The following is an 11,174-nucleotide window of genomic DNA, read 5'->3' as shown; positions in this document are numbered from 1 at the left end:
CAGTATATTGCAACTCCACCCCCTTTGGCAGTTCTATCTAGACGGAAAATGTTATAGTTGGGAATGGAAATTTCAGAATTTTTGGTGGCCTTCCTGAGCCAGGATTCAGACACTGCTAGAACATCAGGGTTGGCGGAGTGTGCTAACGCAGTGAATAACTCAAACTTAGGAAGTAGACTTCTGATGTTTACGTGCAAGAAACCAAGACTTTTGCGATTACAGAAGTCAGCAAATGATAGCGCCTGGGGAGTAGGAGTGATACTGAGGGCTGCAGGGCCTGGGTTAGCCTCTACATCACCAGAGGAACAGAGGAGGACTAGAATAAGGATACGGCTAAAGGCTTTAAGAACTGGTCTTCTAGTGCGTTGGGTACATAGAATAAAGGGGGCAGATTTCGGGTGTTGTAGAAAAGATTCAGGGCATTATGTACAGACAAGGATATGGAAGGATATGAGTAAAGTGGGGGGTAAACCTAAGCGTTGGGTAACAATGAAAGAGATAGTATCACTAGAGGCACCAATTGAGTCGGTCTCTGCGTGTATGGGGGGTGGGACAAAGGAGCTATCTAAGGCAGGGTTAGCTGGGCTGGGGGATCTACAGTGAAATGGTACAATTAGAAATAACCGAAACAACAATAAGCTAACCATGTTTGGGCTGAGGCTAAACATAAACAGGATGTAGTACCGTAAAAAGGAACAGTCCAGCAGACATCAGCTGTATAGCTGAGTTATCATAAGGTCCGGTGAACAGCAATAGGATAGTTCGGAGGCTGCTAAAGCACTAGCAGGTAAGAGGCCACGGCTAGCGTGTGCTAGCGGGCGGGCTAGCAGATGGAATCTTCGTGGTCGACGTCGTCGTAACCACATCAGACGATTTCGTCGGCAGACCAGTCGTGTAGGATCGGCGGGGCTCCGTGTCACACACTCAGGTGGTCCCGTCCGGTTGACAGAGAGGTAGATAGCCGGGAGATGGGCCTAGCTCAGGATGATTAGCCAGACCACAGCGTCCATTTAGTTGAAGCTAGCTGGTAGCGATGAATCCGGAGTTAAAGGTCCAGTGATTCAGTGATTCCGGCAGAAAAACTGATATGTTCTGGGTCGATAACGCGCTGTGCAGACTGGCCGAATATCCGGTGATTAATATCCAGTGATTAATCAATTAATCCCGCAGAAAAAAAATCCAATGTTCTGGGTGAAATACCGCTAACTGTGGCTAATAGCAAGTAGCTAGTTAGCTGGCTAGCTAGTTTCAACTGGAGATTCTAGATAAAAGGTAAGTCAATAATAGAATCCGTTCCACATTGAGTGAGGCGGGTTGCAGGAAAGTATATTTTGTAGAAGGATGAAAAGTCTGATAGGGAAATATGTACGAAAAATACAAAAAAACAGGGTATTTACAGGCTATTTACAGACACACGACAAAAACAGAACTGCACTACTTCGCCATCTTGGATCAGTGTCATGATTGTTGTCAAGTTTATGCTTTAATACCAAGTGTTGTCATCGATTCCTTGTAGAGACACCAAACCGCTGCTTTTGTCACATGAGATGGCAGCAGCTTTCCACCAGTGTTTGTGTCCTGGGTTGTGTCCTAGTAATACTATTACATTATCCTCTGCATAGTTGTTGAAGTTCACAACTCGCTGCAAGTCCTCATGCTTCATGTGTAATCTGTGCTTGCTTGGGCCGGCTCTCTTTTTGATGGGAGACATTAGACCATTCTCCTTGTATGACTGGTGCAGGAGAGTCGCGATACAAATTCCAGATACAAATATTGTATGCATTATTATACAATAGATGGCCGTAATCACCGCCAGACACACCTGGCTAACTTCATGGGTCATGTAATCATCTGGCAAAGTGGAGTCTTTTGTTTAGACATGTAGCTAGCTAGCTGGCTAGCTAGCTAAACAATTAACCATAATCTGAGTGTACTAGCAATACAAACCGATTGTCATAGCTAGTTAAAGCTAACCAACTAGGTTCCATGTTAGTTAGCTAGCTAACATTAGGCTATAACGAGCAATGCAAATGGTTTTCTGAGATATTACTACACAGATCATACACATATTATTAGCTAGCGAGCCAGCCAGCTAACGTTAGCTAGCTAACAGTACGCTTTAACTTGCAATGAAAACGACTTTCTGACAAAATTTGAAATGTATTATATCTGAAAATGTAGCTAGACTCTTACCCGTATGATATTACGTCTTTTATACAGGATTAGTGAATGTTATCTTATGAGCTACATAGGAGTTGGAGGATGAGGACATTCCATGTATTTATTTCTGTAATAATATAATAATAATATGCCATTTAGCAGACGCTTTTATCCAAAGCGACTTAGTCATGTGTGCATACATTTTTACGTATGGGTGGTCCCGGGGATCGAACCCACTACCCTGGCATTACAAGCGCCGTGCTCTACCAATTGAGCTACAGAGGACCACTGTAACTGGTGGGTGCCAGAATGTATGCAGGCCAAGGAGGTCTAGGTGGCCCACTTGTGTTAATCTTAGAATGAGTGCGTGATGGAATATCTTTGGCTTTTGCAAAGACGGAGATGTTCTAAATAAGTCGCTCGCTGTTTGTAGGATATGTAAAGGTCAAGTAAAGTACAACGGCAACACGACAAATCTCTCCAACCACCTACTAAGGCGCCATGGGATTTCACACAACACCGACCGTCCAGGCACCTCTTGCAGCGTTCCCGCTGCTACAGCAGCGAAAGGTAAAGTCAACTCTGCAGAAGCCTCAGGTCTCGCCTGCATGTTTAGTCAGAGACTAGGCCAAAACTCAGCTCGGGCGAAAAACATCACGGCAACAATTGCCAAGTTTATCTGCAAAGACATGCGACCCTACAGTGTGGTTGAAAATCCGGGATTCCGTGAAATGATTCAAACATTGGAGCAAAGGTACACAATACCAAGCCAACCACACTTCTCAGAAAAGGTTATTCCTGCATTGTACGAAAGTACTAAGAATGATGTGAAGCTGTCGCTTTCTCAAGCTGAACGAGTAGTGATAACGACAGATGGCTGGACGTCATGCTCAAATCAAGGGTATGTGACAATTACCTCTCATCACATTGATCCGGAGTGGAAAATGAAGACCTTTGTTCTGCTAACCAGAGTTTTAAATGAAGCCCATACTGGTAAAAATATTGGCGCGTTACTGCGTGAAGCCTGCATGGAGTGGAAAATCTACGACAAGAATCCTGCCATCGTCACAGATAACGCCAGGAATATGATTGTGCCAAGTGCAGAAGCCCAGTTCAGTCCACACATTACCTGCTTCGCACATACACTCAACCTTGCCTCGCAGAAGGGTTTGGGGGTGGACCGTGCTTCCAGGTTGTTGGGGAAAGTGCGAAAAATTGTTGGATATTTTCACCGCAGCCCGATTGCATGTCACGCCCTACAGGAAAAACAAACTCTGATGGATTTACCAAAACATAAACTGATCCAAGACATAATCACCAGATGGAACAGTTCATTTGAAATGCTTGAACGTTCTTTGGAACAACAGCCAGCTATAATGGCAACTCTGATGTCCAAGGATCTACGAAAGGGGGTCACAGATGTAGGCACGCTGAGTGAGAGTGATATTGCCAACATGGATGACATTGTTCAGTTGATGGGTCCTGTCAAAATGGCAACCACTGTGATGTGTGAAGAAGACCAGCCAACTCTCTCTGTAATTGCTCCTCTTCAAGCAAAACTGCTGAAACACCTACAGCCATGCGAAGACGACTCAACCCTGGTTGCAGAGATTAAGAGGGTGATGGCCAGTGACCTCTCCACACGCTACAGAGGCACCCAAGATGCTCTCAACATAGGTAATTAATTTGGAGTCTTAATTAAAATCAACTTGGTTAATATTTTAGGTTATTAGACTGTATTAATTTGTAAAATGCCACACCTTTGCTTTTCAAGTTTGAATTTGAGTAGTTTTTTCATATGGAAAAGTAAACAAGATATCTGCAATACAATTCTTAGTTCATGGTGGCTTTACATCATCACTGTGCCACATTTCTTTTAAACATACTAAAGTTTAATCTTCTGATTATTTTGTGTATGAGGAGGTGGTCATCACTTGCAATTTCAGGTCAACTTAATTTAATAATGCAATGAATGCAATATTCTTGTTCTTTAAACAGCATCAGCGTTGGACCCGCGATTTAAAGAACTGCCCTACCTGGAAAAAGAGGACAGAGAACAGGTCTACACAAAACTGGTTTTTGAGGCAGAAGTGTCCCACCAGGTAACTCTTCTCTCCTCTTTCCTCTGCTCTTTTCTCTTCTCCCCTTTCATTTGTCCTCTCTCAAATCTCATCTGTTCTTTATCTTCCTCAAAATTTATGTGTGCAGTATTACAGAGCAGAAATTTGAACAGTTCACACATTCTTACATCAATAGATGCAAGCAATGGGAAATCAGGAGGAAGACAAGGGAAGCTCAAGGACAAAGCTGTCAGGATTCAATGAAGAGACCACAGGTGTGTTTCATGTGATACCAATAAAAGATTGTTGTTGTTTTGTATTAATGAGAAACATGACTATATTTTGAAATATATTTCTTATATTGTAGCTCCAAATGAGTCACCTCCTTGTAAGAAGAAAGCCTTAGATGCGCTGTTTGGCGATTCCTTGTCATGAGCCCTCTCACTCCACCGGGTTACCACCTTAATGTGTTTCCACTATCTTCCACTCTGCTCATCTCTCTCTCTCTACTCAGCCTAACGAGCTCCACCTGTCCCTGCTCTGCTCGGCTCTAATTACTCTGCCAGCTGCGCTGCATTACCCACTAACCTCTCCCAGTATTTAAAGTCCCGTCTCTCAGCTCTCCTTTGTCAGATCGTCTGCAAAGCTCACACCCGGAACCTGTGTGCTCGCGCTTCTGGCTCACCCTTGTTTTGTGACCCCGGACCTGCCTGATTCTTGGATACTCTTCTGCCCCAGGAAAACCAGACCTGCTTTCTGCCATTACGACTCCTGACTACTCTTCGACCCCGGTAACTCTGACCAGCCTTCTGCCTTGCTACAACGTATTTGGATTTCCCTTGAACTGTACTTCTGCCTTGTTTCATCCGCCCCGTTGTGTCTGTGTTTCCTCCCCCAGGACTTCTGGACCACCAACCACCGGCGTCATCGGACGCACCGCTGCCACTGGGGGGCACAGACCCAGCACATTGGACGGGATAACCCCTGGAGCCTTCACTCACTCCCTACTTCCCTTTTCCCTTAAGTTTTAATAAACTTTCTGGTGTGACGCAATTGTGGTCCTCTTGTCGTCTGTCTGAACCGTGACAGTGCGATCTGACCATCATGGACTCAGCGCACACTTCCCCCGACATGGAAACCGAAGAACCTGAGCAACCCACCGCCATGCTACGCCTGGAACACACTGAGAGAGAGCTAGGCCGCATGAGCGGCGACATCACCTCTCTGCTTCAGGTCGGCCACCAACAGCATCAGCAGTCCCAGCAGCAGCAACAGCAACTCGCCAGGATCATCCAACTCCTCACCAACCTTACCCCAGCCAGTCTGCCCCCCAGCCCTGCCTCCGAGTCACCTGCCCCGGTCATTTCAGCCGCTGCCCCGGAACCCAAGATTGGAAACCCCGAGCGGTTCAACGGCGATTCTACCCAGGTCCGGCCATTCCTGACTAGCTGCCGACTTCAGTTCTCCTTGCAGCCAAGGACCTTCGCCACGGAGGGGGCTAGGGTCGGGTATGCCATCACTCACCTGACGGGCCGAGCTCGACTCTGGGGAACAGCAGAGTTCGAACGTCAAACCCCGCATGTGCAACCTTCGACCTGTTTGCTGAGGAGATGCTGAAGGTGTTTGACCTGGATTCACCAACCGCAGAGGCGTCTCGTGAACTGTTCAGTATTCGACAAGGCAGACGTACAGTCGCAGACCATTCCATCGACTTCCGAACCCTGGCAAGACGAAGTTCTTGGAACACACCATCGTTGGTGGACGCGTTCTTCCATAGCTTGGCTGACTATATCAAGGACGCAGTTGGTCTCCCATGAACTGCCTTCCACTCTTGATGAAGCCATCGCACTGACTGTCCGGATCGACAGAAGGATACAGACCCGCTGCCGTGGAGAGGGGGCGCCAAGGTCCACCAACTACCGGCATTCGGAGAGATCCGACTGGGCTCCTGTCAGCTACTGCCACTCACCCAAGTCAGCTTGATCAGTCTGAGCCTATGGAGATTGGGCGAGCCTCTCTCACTCCTGCAGAGCGCCAGCGCCGCTTCACCTCAAACCTCTGCCTCTATTGTGGAGGTGATGGACATCGTGGTGGTAACCTGCCCTTTAAAAGCCGAAGCTCACCGGGCATAGGGGGAGTCCGGTTGAGCTCAATGACCATCCAGTCCTCCGACCGCAAACCCTTGCTGCAAGTTCACCTCCGTCTCTCTGACTCTACTCACACCCTGGCTGCTCTGGTGGATTCTGGCGCGCCGAAGCCAACATAATGGACATCAAGCTGGCACGCCAACTGGGACTGGAGAACCTCCGTTTGACACCTCCTATTCCTGCCCGGGCACTGGACGGACACTTACCGGATCGGTCACTCATGTCACGGCCCCGGTCTTGATGGGTCTGTCCGGAAAACCATCAAGAAACTATCCAGTTTCACCTGCTCCCCCTCTCCAGGCCAACCCCTCATCCTGGGTTACCCATGGCTCCGCCCCGGCACAACCTCAGCTCGACTGGGTGACCGGGGTGATCAGGGGAGTGGGGAGAGGACTGCCACCGAACCTGCCTGCTTGCTGCCGCACTCCCCCCTCGGCCAGTACCTACTAACTCCGCCCCTGACCTCTCCCATGTCCCAGAATGCTACCATGGTCTCAGAGAAGTGTTTAACAAAGCAAGAGCCACATCTCTGCCCCCTCACCGACCGTACGACTGTGCCATCGACCTCCTCCCTGGAACAGCCCCTCCAAGGGGGCCGTCTTTATTCGTTGTCTGCTCCTGAAAGAAGGTCCATGGAGGACTACATCAATGACTCTCTGTCCACAGGATTGATCCGTTCATCTTCGTCTCCGGCTGGTGCTGGCTTCTTCTTTGTGGGGAAGAGGGACGGATCTCTTCGCCCTGCATCGACTACAGGGGACTCAACGACATCACAGTGAAAAACCGTTACCCTCTCCCTCTGCTCACCTCTGCTTTTGAGTTGCTCCAGGGAGCCACTGTTTTTACCAAGTTGGATCTCAGAAACGCTTACCACCTAGTGCGGATCCGGGAGGGAGATGAATGGAAGACCGCATTCAATACACCAACAGGCCACTACGAGTATCTGGTTATGCCTTTTGGCCTCACCAATGCTCCTGCTGTGTTCCAGGCTCTAGTGAATGATGTACTGCGGGACATGTTAAACAAGTTTGTCTTCGTTTACCTGGATGACATCTTAATCTACTCCAGAAACCTGTCTGAACACACCCGCCATGTCCAGCAAGTCCTTCATCGTCTTCTGGAGAATTCCCTCTACGCCAAGGCAGAGAAGTGTGAGTTTCACGTCAAGACAGTGGCCTTCCTGGGGTACATAGTGGCAGAGGAAGTATCCAAATGGATCCTGCCAAAGTATCAGCAGTCACGTCATGGCCAGTTCCGGAGAACAGAAAGAAGCTGCAACAGTTTCTGGGGTTTGCTAACTTCTATAGAAAGTTTATCCGGAACTACAGTACCGTTGCTGCCCCTCTCACTGCTCTAACCAGCACCAAGCAACCCTTCACCTGGACCCCAGCAGCCGACAAGGCCTTCAGTACCCTCAAGGTAAGGTTCACCTCCGCTCCCATCCTCCAGATGCCTGACGTGGACCGGCAATTCATTGTGGAGGTGGACGCCTCGGATGTGGGAGTTGGTGCTGTGATTTCTCAGTGGGCTGCGGAGGATAGGGAAGCTCCATCCCTGTGCCTTTTTCTCACGTCGGTTGTCCCCCTCTGAGTGCAATTACGACATAGGGAACCGAGAGCTGCTGGCTGTGAAGCTTGCCTTGGAGGAGTGGCGTCACTGGCTGGAGGGGTCCACCACTCCATTTCTCGTTTGGACCGATCATAAGAACTTGAGTACATCCGCACGGCCAAACGGTTGAACTCCAGGCAGTCCCGCTGGGCCCTGTTCTTCACCAGGTTTAATTTCACTCTGTCATACCGGCCTGGATCACGCAACACCAAGCCAGACGCCCTCTCCCGTCAATTCCAGAAGGATGACAACCCCTCCAAGGATCCTGTGTCGATTCTGCCAAGTCCCTGCATCGTAGCAGCTCTGACCTGGGCTGTTGAGGAACAGGTGCTGGAAGCTCTCCGTAACCAGCCCGGTCCCAGCACTTGCCCAGCTGACCGCCTTTTGTCCCCGAAAACCTAAGGTCCCAGGTCGTTCAGTGGGGACATGACTCCCGCCTAGCTTGTCACCCTGGCTCCACCCGCACTTACAACCTGCTCGCCCAGAGGTTCTGGTGGCCCGCTCTGAGAAAGGATGTACGGGGAATTCGTCCAAGCCTGCCCCATCTGCAACCAACACAAGTCGTCCTGCCAGCCCCCAGCCGGATTGCTGCAGCCCCTGCCTGTGCCCAGACGTCCCTGGTCTCACATCGCCCCTTGACTTTGTCACGGGGCTGCCCCCTTCAAGGGGCAAGACCGTCATTCTCACCATAGTTGACCGATTCAGCAAGATGGCACACTTCATTCCCCTCCCCAAGCTCCCAACCGCCAAGGAGACCGCCCAGGTGGTCCTGGAACACGTCTTCCGGATCCACGGACTGCCAAAGGATGTAGTTTCTGACCGTGGTCCACAATTCTCCTCCGCTTTTTGGAAGGAGTTCTGTCACCTGCTGGGAGCCACAGTCAGTCTGACTTCCGGATTCCATCCCCAATCCAATGGGCAGTCAGAGCGGGCAAATCAGGAGCTCGAGAAGGCACTGCGATGCATGACTTCACGCAACCCCCACTCCTGGTCGCAGCAATTGACATGGGTGGAGTACGCACACAATTCTCTGACCTGCTCTGCCATCGGTATGTCCCCTTTCCAATGTGTTTATGGATACCAGCCTCCTCTATTTGCCAGTCAGGAAGGGGAGGTTACTTGCCCATCTGCACTTGCGTTTGCCCGTCGATGTCGCCGCACCTGGTCACAGGCCCGAGCCACACTTCTCAGATCCGTTGCCAGCTACACTACCGGGGCCAACCGTCCGGAGAATCCCTGCTCCCACCTACCATGTTGGTCAAAGGGTGTGGTTGTCGTCAAGGAACCTGCCACTCAGGGTGGAGTCGCAGAAGTTGGCACCTCGGTTCATTGGCCCATTCCCTATCATAAGAGTGATTAGCCCAACTGCTGTCCGGCTCCAACTGCCTAATTCCATGAGGGTGCACCCCACTTTCCATGTGTCTAAGATTAAGCCCATTCATGAGAGTCCGCTGGTCCCTGCTGCGCCTTGTCCTCCTCCTCCACGGCTCGTCGATGGTGGTCTGGTTTACACCGTCCGCCGCCTGCTTCGGTCCAGACGGAGGGGTAGGGGTCTCCAGTACCTCATTGACTGGGAGGGCTATGGACCTGAGGAAAGGACCTGGGTGCCAGCTAGTCGGATTGTGGATAGGACTCTCATCACCGCCTTCCACCAACGGCATCCTGATCAACCTGCAATCCGTAGGGGCCGCCCCAGAGGGATCCCTAACCGTCCTGCCCGCTCGGCTTCCTGTCCTGTGCCTGATCCTGTCTCGGGACCTGTCCCATCTCCCCGACCACGGCCCTCCGGCTTCCTCCGAGGATGAGGGCGTTCGCTGGGACCGTTCGGAGGAGTTCTAGCCCTCCTCCGGCCCCCTCCTCCCGCCCGGCGTGGTGTTGCTCTTGGGACTTCTGGGGCCGTCCCTTGGGGGGTTCTGTCATGAGCCCTCTCACTCCACCGGGTTACCACCTTAATGTGTTTCCACTATCTTCCACTCTGCTCATCTCTCTCTCTCTACTCAGCCCTAACGAGCTCCACCTGTCCCTGCTCTGCTCGGCTCTAATTACTCTGCCAGCTGCGCTGCATTACCCACTAACCTCTCCCAGTATTTAAAGTCCCGTCTCTCAGCTCTCCTTTGTCAGATCGTCTGCAAAGCTCACACCCGAACCTGTGTGCTCGCGCTTCTGGCTCACCCTTGTTTTGTGACCCCGGACCTGCCTGATTCTTGGATACTCTTCTGCCCCAGGAAAACCAGACCTGCTTTCTGCCATTACGACTCCTGACTACTCTTCGACCCGGTAACTCTGACCAGCCTTCTGCCTTGCTACAACGTATTTGGATTTCCCTTGAACTGTACTTCTGCCTTGTTTCATCCGCCCCGTTGTGTCTGTGTTTCCTCCCCCAGGACTTCTGGACCACCAACCACCGGCGTCATCGGACGCACCGCTGCCACTGGGGGGGGGCACAGACCCAGCACATTGGACGGGATAACCCCTGGAGCCTTCACTCACTCCCTACTTCCCTTTTCCCTTAAGTTTTAATAAACTTTCTGGTGTGACGCAATTGTGGTCCTCTTGTCGTCTGTCTGAACCGTGACATTCCTTCACCCAAAGAGAAAGAAAATCCACAAGCGAGACAGCCAGAGCAGAGGTGTTAAAGTACCGAGCAAAAGATGCGTTGCCTTTGACTGAAAATGCCATGAAGTGGTGGAGATCTCAGGAGAAAGAGCTACCTGTACTTTCCACCCTTGCTAAACGGTACCTGTGCATTCCAGGCACCAGTGTGCCAGCAGAACGAGTTTTTAGTACTGCTGGCGACATAGTGAACGCACAGAGAAGTGTTCTGCAGCCAGATCATGTTGATCAGTTGATATTTTGGAAAAAAAATCTGTAGTCATTGAAGAGTAGCCTAGTAGGTTACACTTGATATTTTGTTGAATATTGTTTGTTTATTAAAATGAGAGTAGTAGCAGGTTCATCCACTGCTCATTCAACCTGAAGAAATGTTGGTTGCACTTTATTTTTGATATTAATACTGTATTTGTATTGTAATGTTGAAAAACAAAGCAGAAGTAGCAGGTAAACCTACTGTTAATTCAACCTGAAGAGATGTTGGTTGCACTTTATTTTTGATATTAATACTGTATTTGTATTGTAATGTTGAAAAACAAAAGCAGAAGTTGCAGGTAAACCTACTCTTTATTCAACCTGAAGAGATGTT

At 50.0% G+C, this 11,174-nt stretch overlaps 1 protein-coding gene across 3 annotated transcripts; it reads left to right on the top strand.

Annotated features, from left to right (window-relative positions):
• The first annotated feature begins 3,523 nt into the window (after window positions 1-3,523).
• Window positions 3,524-10,961, top strand: LOC121534562 (E3 SUMO-protein ligase ZBED1-like). Of its 3 annotated transcripts, XM_041841136.2 has the most exons (4): window positions 3,524-3,837; window positions 4,159-4,262; window positions 4,588-4,641; window positions 10,552-10,961. In XM_041841136.2, the coding sequence occupies exons 1-3, from the start codon at window positions 3,537-3,539 to the stop codon at window positions 4,624-4,626; spliced, it is 444 nt and encodes a 147-aa protein (XP_041697070.1). In that variant the 5' UTR covers window positions 3,524-3,536; the 3' UTR covers window positions 4,627-4,641; window positions 10,552-10,961. The 3 variants fall into 3 exon arrangements, 2 of the variants coding, with proteins under 2 accessions (XP_041697070.1, XP_045076430.1); XM_045220495.1 differs by lacking the exons at window positions 4,588-4,641; window positions 10,552-10,961 and adding an exon at window positions 4,369-4,433; XR_006660967.1 differs by lacking the exons at window positions 3,524-3,837; window positions 4,588-4,641; window positions 10,552-10,961 and adding an exon at window positions 4,417-4,460 and having other exon boundaries at window positions 3,955-4,262.
• Window positions 10,962-11,174: the final 213 nt, after the last annotated feature.

Source organism: Coregonus clupeaformis, unplaced genomic scaffold, assembly GCF_020615455.1.
Source record: "Coregonus clupeaformis isolate EN_2021a unplaced genomic scaffold, ASM2061545v1 scaf4038, whole genome shotgun sequence".
NCBI classification, from domain to species: Eukaryota; Metazoa; Chordata; class Actinopteri; order Salmoniformes; family Salmonidae; genus Coregonus; species Coregonus clupeaformis.
Note: the sequence above shows the minus strand (reverse complement) of the source record. Positions and strands in the feature narration are given on the sequence as shown.

What these genes read in the sequence shown, in the direction of transcription:
- LOC121534562 (XM_041841136.2), top strand. Translation starts at nt 3,537, where the DNA reads ATGGCAACTCTGATGTCCAAGGATCTACGAAAGGGGGTCACAGATGTA. An exon ending in CCAAGATGCTCTCAACATAG is followed by an intron (nt 3,838 to 4,158) that starts GTAATTAATTTG and finishes TTCTTTAAACAG; the next exon opens with CATCAGCGTTGGACCCGCGA. An exon ending in AGGCAGAAGTGTCCCACCAG is followed by an intron (nt 4,263 to 4,587) that starts GTAACTCTTCTC and finishes CTTATATTGTAG; the next exon opens with CTCCAAATGAGTCACCTCCT.